This window comes from Salmo salar, unplaced genomic scaffold (assembly GCF_965601325.2).
Source record: "Salmo salar unplaced genomic scaffold, fSalSal1 ptg000836l, whole genome shotgun sequence".
NCBI lineage: Eukaryota > Metazoa > Chordata > Actinopteri > Salmoniformes > Salmonidae > Salmo > Salmo salar.
The window spans coordinates 132501-143854 of record NW_027675515.1 but is presented as its reverse complement, the minus strand read 5'-3'; the positions used below and the strand labels follow the sequence as shown (position 1 = coordinate 143854).

General features: G+C 43.4%; 1 protein-coding gene across 1 annotated transcript; it reads left to right on the top strand.

Moving 5' to 3' along the window:
* The first annotated feature begins 7077 nt into the window (after window positions 1-7077).
* Window positions 7078-8729, top strand: LOC145877285 (E3 ubiquitin/ISG15 ligase TRIM25-like). Its single transcript, XM_082972596.1, has 2 exons — window positions 7078-7745; window positions 8178-8729. The coding sequence occupies exons 1-2, from the start codon at window positions 7149-7151 to the stop codon at window positions 8376-8378; spliced, it is 798 nt and encodes a 265-aa protein (XP_082828722.1). The 5' UTR covers window positions 7078-7148; the 3' UTR covers window positions 8379-8729.
* The last annotated feature ends 2625 nt before the right edge of the window (window positions 8730-11354 follow it).

The window sequence follows — 11354 nt, the reverse complement described above, 5'->3', positions numbered from 1 at the left end:
CCGGCAAGTTTAGCACTCACCATAATCATATTTACTATTATAAAAATGTCATTACCTTTTGTTGTCTTCGTCAGAATGCACACCCAGGACGTCTACTTCAATAACAAATGTTGGTTTGGTCCAAAATAATCCATCGTTATATCCGAATAGCGGCGTTTTGTTCGTGCGTTCCAGACACTATCCGAAATAGTAAAGAAGTGTCGCGCGCTTGGCGCAATTCCTGACAATAAAATTCAAAGTATTCCATTGCCGTACGTGGAAGCATGTCAACCGCTGTTTAAAATCAATTTTTACGTCATTTTTCTCGTAGAAAAGCGATAAAATTCCGACAGGGAATCTCCTTTTCGGCAAACAGAGGAAAAAATCCCAAAGGCGGGGGCGGTCGGGGTCACGCGCATAAGCTAGTGTCTCTTGATGGGCCACTTGAGAAAGGCGATAATGTGTTTCAGCCTGGGGCTGGAATGACGACATTCTCTTTTTTCCCGGGCTCTGAGAGCCTATGGACGACGTGGGAAGTGTCACGTTAGAGCAGAGATCCTTAGTAAATGATAGAGATGGCAAAGAAGTTCCAGAAATGGTCAGACAGGCCACTTCCTGTAAAGGAATCTCTCAGGTTTTGACCTGCCATTTGAGTTCTGTTATACTCACAGACACCATTCAAACAGTTTTAGAAAATTTAGGGTGTTTTCTATCCATATGTAATAAGTATATGCATATTCTAGTTACTGAGTAGGAGTGGTAACCAGATTAAATCGGGTATGTTTTTTATCCAGCCGTGTCAATGCTGCCCCCTAGCCCTAACAGGTTAACATGATCCTATTGTCTATTGGCTTCAAGAAGATATTCACTTTATCCATTACAACAATCTGAGCCCCCTTATCTGCTGGTTTAATCACTATATTTCTAGAGCTTGATTTTTAACCATTTGTAAGGTTAAGCTGATAAAAAAGGTGAGGTTCTGAATAGTGAAAAGGAAGCCACATCCCTACGTATCAGAGTCTGTATAGTTTCTGACTCCAACTGAGGTTCCAAATGTGAGGGGTTTGGAAATAGTATCTGAGGAAAATCTGTTTCATATTCACAATGATCTGATAACTTCAATCTTCTATGATAGACGTGTAGATCCCCTCCGGAGCTCCTCCCAGTCCACCTGTTTAGGAGTTGGTATGAAAGTCAGTTCACCTGTTTAGGAGTTGGTATGAAAGTCAGTCCACCTGTTTAGGAGTTGGTATGAAAGTCAGTCCACCTGTTTAGGAGTTGGTATGAAAGTCAGTCCACCTGTTTAGGAGTTGGTATGAAAGTCAGTCCACCTGTTTAGGAGTTGGTATGAAAGTCAGTCCACCTGTTTAGTAGTTGGTATGAAAGTCAGTCCACCTGTTTAGGAGTTGGTATGAAAGTCAGTCCACCTGTTTAGGAGTTAGTATGAAAGTCAGTCCACCTGTTTTGGAGTTGGTATGAAAGCCAGTCCACCTGTTTAGGAGTTGGTATGAAAGTCAGTCCACCTGTTTAGGAGTTGGTATGAAAGTCAGTCCACCTGTTTAGGAGTTGGTATGAAAGTCAGTCCTCTTTCTAGAACCTCACTCTCGGCTTGGTTGAGCCCAATGGGACATTGCTGGTCAAGACATCAAATGGGTTGTGAAGTAGTATGGACATATTGATGGAACAAGGTCACTAAACTGGTGGATAGACAGGGTAGATCCAAGAGCCTCTGCTGTCATCTAGAGGGGGTTTCTCTGTACTGCTTGACACATGGAGACTCAGTGGAGGCCCAGTGCAAGTGCTCAAAGTAAGGTCCAGACAAATGTTTGTCAGGCTGGGATCTATAAAGCAGTATGTTCTTCAATTAGATGCCAACTAATATTCATACAGGGACAATAGGTGGACAGGAGGAAGAATGGTGGTCCTGATTCATACAGGGACAATAGGTGGGCAGGAGGAAGAATGGTGGTCCTGATTCATACAGGGACAATAGGTGGACAGGAGGAAGAATGGTGCTCCTGATTCATACAGGGACAATAGGTGGACAGGAGGAAGAATGGTGGTCCTGATTCATACAGGGACAATAGGTGGACAGGAGGAAGAATGGTGGCCCTGATTCATACAGGGACAATAGGTGGGACAGGAGGAAGAATGGTGGTCCTGATTCATACAGGGACAATAGGTGGACAGGAGGAAGAATGGTGGTCCTGATTCATACAGGGACAATAGGTGGGACAGGAGGAAGAATGGTGGTCCTGATTCATACAGGGACAATAGGTGGACAGGAGGAAGAATGGTGGCCCTGATTCATACAGGGACAATAGGTGGACAGGAGGAAGAATGGTGGTCCTGATTCATACAGGGACAATAGGTGGACAGGAGGAAGAATGGTGGTCCTGATTCATACAGGGACAATAGGTGGGACAGGAGGAAGAATGGTGGTCCTGATTCATACAGGGACAATAGGTGGACAGGAGGAAGAATGGTGGTCCTGATTCATACAGGGACAATAGGTGGGACAGGAGGAAGAATGGTGTTCCTGATTCATACAGGGACAATAGGTGGACAGGAGGAAGAATGGTGGTCCTGATTCATACAGGGACAATAGGTGGACAGGAGGAAGAATGGTGTTCCTGATTCATACAGGGACAATAGGTGGGACAGGAGGAAGAATGGTGGTCCTGATTCATACAGGGACAATAGGTGGGCAGGAGGAAGAATGGTGGTCCTGATTCATACAGGGACAATAGGTGGACAGGAGGAAGAATGGTGGTCCTGATTCATACAGGGACAATAGGTGGGGCAGGAGGAAGAATGGTGTTCCTGATTCATACAGGGACAATAGGTGGGACAGGAGGAAGAATGGTGGTCCTGATTCATACAGGGACAATAGGTGGACAGGAGGAAGAATGGTGGTCCTGATTCATACAGGGACAATAGGTGGACAGGAGGAAGAATGGTGTTCCTGATTCATACAGGGACAATAGGTGGACAGGAGGAAGAATGGTGGTCCTGATTCATACAGGGACAATAGGTGGACAGGAGGAAGAATGGTGTTCCTGATTCATACAGGGACAATAGGTGGACAGGAGGAAGAATGGTGGTCCTGATTCATACAGGGACAATAGGTGGACAGGAGGAAGAATGGTGGTCCTGATTCATACAGGGACAATAGGTGGGCAGGAGGAAGAATGGTGGTCCTGATTCATACAGGGACAATAGGTGGACAGGAGGAAGAATGGTGGTCCTGATTCATACAGGGACAATAGGTGGACAGGAGGAAGAATGGTGTTCCTGATTCATACAGGGACAATAGGTGGACAGGAGGAAGAATGGTGGTCCTGATTCATACAGGGACAATAGGTGGACAGGAGGAAGAATGGTGTTCCTGATTCATACAGGGACAATAGGTGGACAGGAGGAAGAATGGTGGTCCTGATTCATACAGGGACAATAGGTGGACAGGAGGAAGAATGGTGGTCCTGATTCATACAGGGACAATAGGTGGACAGGAGGAAGAATGGTGGTCCTGATTCATACAGGGACAATAGGTGGACAGGAGGAAGAATAGTGGTCCTGATTCACACAGGGACAATAGGTGGGACAGGAGGAAGAATGGTGGTCCTGATTCATACAGGGACAATAGGTGGACAGGAGGAAGAATGGTGGTCCTGATTCATACAGGGACAATAGGTGGACAGGAGGAAGAATGGTGGTCCTGATTCATACACGGACAATAGGTGGACAGGAGGAAGAATGGTGGTCCTGATTCATACAGGGACAATAGGTGGACAGGAGGAAGAATAGTGGTCCTGATTCACACAGGGACAATAGGTGGGACAGGAGGAAGAATGGTGGTCCTGATTCATACAGGGACAATAGGTGGACAGGAGGAAGAATGGTGTTCCTGATTCATACAGGGACAATAGGTGGACAGGAGGAAGAATGGTGGTCCTGATTCATACAGGGACAATAGGTGGGCAGGAGGAAGAATTGTGTTCCTGATTTTCACAATTCCTATTTTTTCTTTAGAGCTTCAGATTGAGATTGTTGTTATTCTCCAATATGTTTTTCTTCAGTGTTGCACTCTGGGTTCTCCAAGGGGAATACTCCCCCTGTTCTCCTCTTGACAGTTGTAGCACCATGCTTTTGCTGGGAATTGTCCACTGTTGGTATCTAGTTTTAGCTGAGTCCTCAGTCAGAATCCATGTGGTTCATTTCAAAGTTTCTTAAAAGATTAAAAGTACATTTAAAAAAATGCGCTCCTGACATTTCATCACAATAGGCTTCTTCAGACAATGGACAATGGACAAAAAGTAGCCAATCAAAAGCGATGAGCAGCAGCAGCATCATCAAACCAGCGAGGCTGCCGGCAAGCCCAACAGTGATGATGCTGCCGAGCTCCAGTTAGCTCCGTGTCCAGAGTCTACCCACCCTTCCACAAGCCCAACAGTGATGATGCTGCCGAGCTCCAGTTAGCTCCGTGTCCAGAGTCTACCCACCCTTCCACAAGCCCAACAGTGATGATGCTGCCGAGCTCCAGTTAGCTCCGTGTCCAGAGTCTACCCACCCTTCCACAAGCCCAACAGTGATGATGCTGCCGAGCTCCAGTTAGCTCCGTGTCCAGAGTCTACCCACCCTTCCACAAGCCCAACAGTGACGATGCTGCCGAGCTCCAGTTAGCTCCGTGTCCAGAGTCTACCCACCCTTCCACAAGCGCTGTCAGGATAATGTCTCCACAGCCCCCTCCACCCCCGACTGTTCCTGAATATCTAGGAACAGAGGAACCATCCCAGATTAGACTAGAATCCTACCGTAGACACAGGTTTTCTGTCCACAAACCTTCATTTAATAACAACTGGTTCATATGAAGAGAGTGTCTGGAATACTTGTTACTGAAGATGTGGCATTGCTGGAAGTTCTGTGTGGGGTCCATCTATTGTTCAACCCCATTAAAATGACCATAAAGTCTATATAGAACCTTTAAGTTAATAAGATCAAACTGAACTAACTGCTATCTTGAAATGTTGAAAAAGTGTTTTTAAATAGGCATCCTATCATTTGAAAATTAGTTGAAAGGCTAAGTGATTCTCCTTCTGACAAGAAGTTGACAGCCTTCAAACATAGTGCAAAAGAAGTGGGCATGAACATAGAATATTTTTGGGTAAAAAAAAAAGAATATTCAGCTGTCTTTAATAAGATCAAACTGAACTAACTGCTATCTTGAAATGTTGAAAAAGTGTTTTTAAATAGCTCAGTCTTATCACTCAATACGAGTCAAAATCTGTCACTTCCAGGACTGCTCATTTTGTCAAAAATGAAAAAATGAAAAAAATAACTACTCACAGCTGTGTTAATAGACCCAACTCAAACATCTGCTATCTTGAAATGTCCAAAAAAGGTATTTAAATGGGCCTACCAGACATCTTCTTGAGAGAAGATAAGGTCAGGGATCTCTCTGGTCACCCACAAAGCCATTTCCTCCTTTGGTCGTCTCCTTCCAGTTCTCTGCTGCCAATGACTGGAACGAACTACAAACACATATCTCCCTCACTAGCTTTAAGCACCAGCTGTCAGAGCAGCTCACAGATCACTGCACCTGTACATAGCCCATCTATAATTTAGCCCAACTACTTCTTCCCCTACTGTATTTATTTATTTATTAATTTATTTTGCTCCTTTGCACCCCATTATTTATATTTCTACTTTGCACTTTCTTCTACTGCATATCTACCATTCCAGTGTTTTACTTGCTATATTGTATTTACTTTGCCACCATGGCCTATTTATTGCCTTTACCTCCCTTATCTCACCTAATTTGCTCACAATGTATATAGACTTATGTTTTTACTGTATTATTGACTGTATGTTTGTTTTACTCCATGTGTAACTCTGTGTTGTTGTATGTTGTCGAACTGCTTTGCTTTATCTTGGCCAGGTCGCAATTGTAAATGAGAACTTGTTCTCAACTTGCCTACCTGGTTAAATAAAGGTGAAATAAATACAAATGTATATACTGTATTCCAGTCCTGGTTCATCCTATATAACTACTGCTGTCCACTTCATATGTATATAGTGTATTCTAGTCCTGGTTCATCCTATATAACTACTACTGTCCACTTCATATGTATATACTGTATTCCAGTCATGGTTCATCCTATATAACTACTGCTGTCCACTTAATATGTATATACTGTATTCTAGTCCTGGTTCATCCTATATAACTACTACTGTACATCTACTATTCTTCAGATATACTACAGATGTACTCCAAATTGTCTATGCATCACATCACAGTATACAGTGTATATATGTATATATATATATATATATCATTGCTTGTCCTAATATTTTCATTGACTTCTGCCCTCTGTGAGCTGGGAACACAAGCATTGTTAGATATTACTGCACTGTTGGAGCTGGGAACACAAGCATTGTTAGATATTACTGCACTGTTGGAACCAGGAACACAAGCATTGTTAGATACTACTGCACTGTTGGAGCTGGGAACACAAGCATTGTTAGATATTACTGCACTGTTGGAGCTGGGAACACAAGCATTGTTAGATATTACTGCACTGTTGGAGCTGGGAACACAAGCATTGTTAGATATTACTGCACTGTTGGAACCAGGAACACAAGCATTTCACTTCACCCACAATAACAACTGATAAATATGTGTATGTAACCAATAAAATAAAATGTGATTGTATTGTTGAAAGTGTTAGATAATTCTCAATCCGTGTTGTGTCTTGTCTAAGAACAGCCCTTAGCCGTGGTTCTGTATAATAGCCATATATCACACCTCCTCAGGACTTATTGATTTATAAGGCATTATAAAGGTGATTAAAATAATGATACATACATACTTCGTAGAAAACTGTTACCCTTCATATATTCTAACAACTCACATTTTAAGATTCATTATGTCATTTGTTCCATGTTAAGGGCTCTAACATTGGAACAAAACTATTTGTCTCCCTCTTGATGTTGCTTGCAGTTCCTCTCTCTCTTCCTGCATTCCTCTAACCCCTCCCTCCCTCCCTCTAACCCCACCCCTCTGGCAGAACCAGGAAGTCCCTCCCCCTCCCACAAACTCTCTTCTGAGGAAACGAAACTGATCTGAGTCTCTGTGTCGTCTGTCTGTGTGAGAGTGAACAACCGTCCAAATGGCTCAACAGGGAGTTCTGCTGGACCAGGACCAGTTCTGTTGTTCTGTCTGTCTGGATCTACTGAAGGAACCAGTCACCATCCCCTGTGGGCACAGTTACTGTAGGAGCTGTATTGAGGGCTGCTGGGATCAGGATGTTCTGAAAGGGGTCTATAGCTGTCCTCAGTGCAGACAGACCTTCAGTCCGAGGCCGACGCTGAGTAAAAATAACATGTTGGCTGAGGTGGTGGAGAAACTGAAGAAGACAGGACTCCAGGCTGCTCCCCCTCCTGCTCTGTGCTATGCTGGACCTAGAGATGTGGCGTGTGATTTCTGCACTGGGACCAGAAAGCAGAAAGCCCTCATGTCCTGTCTGGCGTGTCTGGCCTCTTACTGTGAGACTCACCTCCAATCTCACTACGAATTTCCTGCTTTGAAGAGGCACAAGCTGGTCAAAGCCACCGCACAACTACAGGAGAAGATCTGCTCTCATCATGACAAACTGCTGGAGGTTTACTGTCGTACCGATCAGCAGTGTATCTGTCTGATGTGTACAATGGACGAACATAAAGGCCATGATACAGTGTCAGCTGCAGCAGAGAGGACTGAGAAACAGGTAAGACCAGAACAACTTGTTGGTGACTGTCTGATAAACAAAGAATTAAAGATACAGTAGGAACTAAGGCTGTTTGAATATGAGATCATTGAAATGAAATGGATCCTCAGCAGAACAAATATGAACACAAACCTTGAGTATATAGATATGTCAACCCAGATTCTCCAGATGTATCACCATGTTATAATGTCAAACACTATTATCATTCTGAATGCCCTTTTATGAGTCCAAAGTTCAGTCTCAACCTGTTGATACATGTAGTCCTACCATAAAAACTATAATCATTCACATAGCAACAAATAAATATCATTTAGTAAATGGACCATCCATTTTTTAGACCTTCCTCTCTATGGGCCCTATGTCACATTACTATATTATTGATCTACTGGACTAATAAAGCTTGATAGCTCATTGAAGAGTGATTATCCACAGAGGCAGCTGGGGATGAGTCAGCAGAAGGTCCAGCAGAGATTCCAGGAGAGAGAGAAGGAGCTGAAGGAGCTCCAACAGGCTGTGGAGTCTTTCAAGGTGAGTATTGTTGACCAGAGGAGACACACCATTTCACCTGTCTCCTCCAGTCAGAGAGAGAGAGAGAGAGAGAGAGGTAGAGGGGCCCCTATCCAATCCCACTGACCCGACTGTTGGGAACAGGTTGTCACTGCTGAGGCAGTGAAGAAAGTAGAGGAGGATGGGTCAAGGCTGAGGGATCCTGAGAGGATCCCTGTGAGTAGTAGATCTGTGACAGCATAGAGGGATGGGCCAACCAGTGATATATGCTTCAGTAAGGTTGGCTTCTTAGTGTTCATAGCAATGGTTATCAACTGTACCGCAGAAATGGAATGTAAATCACAGAAAAAAAATATGTTTTGGTGGCAGCTGCAGAGAAGTATTTGGTCATACTAGATTTGACTTCAGAAGAGTTCCAGGGTGTGTTGAGTGGTGGTGTCCCGTCCTCCCAGGCCGTTGGCCTGGTGCAGGAGCAGATAGGGTCAAAGTAGTGGAATGGGGTAGTGGGTTTTAATGAGTGTAGGGTTAGTTGGCCTGGTGCAGGAGCAGATAGGGTCAAAGTAGTGGAATGGGGGTAGTGGGTTTTAATGAGTGTAGGGTTAGTTGGCCTGGTGCAGGAGCAGATAGGGTCAAAGTAGTGGAATGGGGTAGTGGGTTTTAATGAGTGTGGGGTTAGTTGGCCTGGTGCAGGAGCAGATAGGGTCAAAGTAGTGGAATGGGCTAGTGGGTTTTAATGAGTGTAGGGTTAGTTGGCCTGGTGCAGGAGCAGATAGGGTCAAAGTAGTGGAATGGGGTAGTGGGTTTTAATGAGTGTAGGGTTAGTTGGCCTGGTGCAGGAGCAGATAGGGTCAAAGTAGTGGAATGGGGTAGTGGGTTTTAATGAGTGTAGGGTTAGTTAGAAGGGTGTTTTTTAGTATTATCATAATTTCCCCTTTTCCCATTTTGTATCCCATAATATCATGGATTTATATTATAGTCCAGTTGAGGCAGGTGAGATGCCTTTGGATATACGACGTAATAAATTGTCATTAGCTTATTGGGTTGAAAGGCTGTGAGGTTGAGCATCCCACTGCTACTGTTCTAGATGACTGTTGGGAATATACTAGTAGACAAGGCAGTGGTTTTGGTTGGACAGTTGGAAAGCTTGCTGATGAGAGTAGTTTCAGGGAGTTGGAGGTTGGCCCTTTCTGTGGTGATAGGGGATGTTCCTCCATGGTTACTCCCAGATCCTGTTGTTGATCTAACCTTGGTAGACAAAAGGAAAAGATTGGGTCAGAAGTCAGTGATAAAGGGAAACTGGTTGACAATTACATTGGTAGAAGTTGTTATGCTTTTTTACCTCTTTTCACAGATGGATCCAAGGGCCCAGATAGTGGGCCCACAGGAGCAGGTGTTTACCTTCCTGAATGTGATGTGCAGATATGTAGAAGACTAACAGATGAACTGTCAGTGTACTCAGTTGAACTGTTGGTGATAATAGTTGTCCTCCAGTGGGTGGAGGACGTACAGCCTGTTAGAGTTATAGTATCCTCAGATTCTCTGTCTGTATTGAATAGTTTATCATCTGGTAAATCTATTAGGAGTGACCTACTATTGGAGGTATTAATGTTATTATGGAGAAATGAGAGAATGGGTCTAGTAGTGAGATTCTGCTGGGTCCCAGCACATTCAGGTGTGGAATGGAATGAAATTGTAGACTAGTTAGCTAAAATAACTTTAAAACAAGATATAATATATATTAATGTTCCACTGGGTACAGGTGAGGACAAATGTGAGATCAGAGACATTTGGGGGGGTTGGAAGGGATTTGGGGGATGGGGAGGGTCTATTAGAAGTTAGTAGGGATCTTTTTTATTTTCTCAGAAGTACTGAGTTAGGTAGGAGGATTTAGAAATGGTGTAAACCGTGATTGAACACACTCCAGCACAGTAGGAGGCGCCATGCTCCTTTAACGTTGGTTTGAGGACCGCCATTATACCATAGAAGAAGAAGAAGTTGGTAACGTGAGGTTTTGTCGTTCGTGAAGAGTGCAGCTATTCTTTTGCCTATTTTCCAAATGTATTTTGTCATGGTGGGAGGGTTTGTTTATTGGTTTCCGCTGTTTATCGGTTAGAGTTGAGGAGGGAGTAGGGTAGTTTGATGTCCTCAACCGAGTGGAGAAGAAACGCTGTCTCTTCAGGTGCGTTGTGGAGAATGGTGTGGAGGAATTATTGATCCTGGTCGGTGAACAGGTGGGAGAGGAACATATACACTCTGTATCCAGAATGAACAAGGCGGTGGTTGTGGTAATGTAAAAGGTGAGTCTTGTTACCCGGCTAGTTACCAGTATGATTTATGTGAGGGGTGTGTTGGTGCTGATTTCGACAAGAGTAGTGGTGTCTAATCTGCCTCCGTTTATTACCACTGAACAGATCCGTAAAGAGTTGGTTCGTTTTGCTAAATGTGGAAGTGTTTTTCTGAACGAAATTCAAGGTTAAACAGGGGAGGGGTGGTACACAGGGTTTGTTAGCACACAGGAGCCCAGTGATATAATATTATATATATATAATATTACTATATGTCCCAGCTGTTTGCTGTGGTTTTGAAGTAATTCTCTTCCAGCCCGTGTTAACCTTGTAGGTTTACCTCAGGTAACTTATTAACTATCCTTGTAGGTTTACCTCAGGTAACTTATTATTAACTATCCTTGTAGGTTTACCTCAGGTAACTTATTATTAACCATCCTTGTAGGTTAACCTCAGGTAACTTATTATTAACTATCCTTGTAGGTTTACCTCAGGTAACTTATTATTAACTATCCTTGTAGGTTTACCTCAGGTAACTTATTATTAACTAACCTTGTAGGTTTACCTCAGGTAACTTATTATTAACAATCCTTGTAGGTTTACCTCAGGTAACTTATTATTAACTAACCTTGTAGGTTTACCTCAGGTAACTTATTATTAACTCTCCTTGTAGGTTTACCTCAGGTAACTTATTATCAACTATCCTTGTAGGTTTACCTCAGGTAACTTATTATTAACTAACCTTGTAGGTTTACATCAGGTAACTTACTATTAACTAGGTTACAGCTACTTGGTGAGGAAGCTCACTGTTCACCTG

Excerpts from the sequence above, each read along its gene's own strand:
- LOC145877285 (XM_082972596.1), top strand. The coding sequence starts at position 7,149 with ATGGCTCAACAGGGAGTTCTGCTGGACCAGGACCAGTTCTGTTGTTCT. Across the intron at positions 7,746-8,177 it reads CAGAGAGGACTGAGAAACAG|AGGCAGCTGGGGATGAGTCA; the intron begins GTAAGACCAGAA and ends GATTATCCACAG.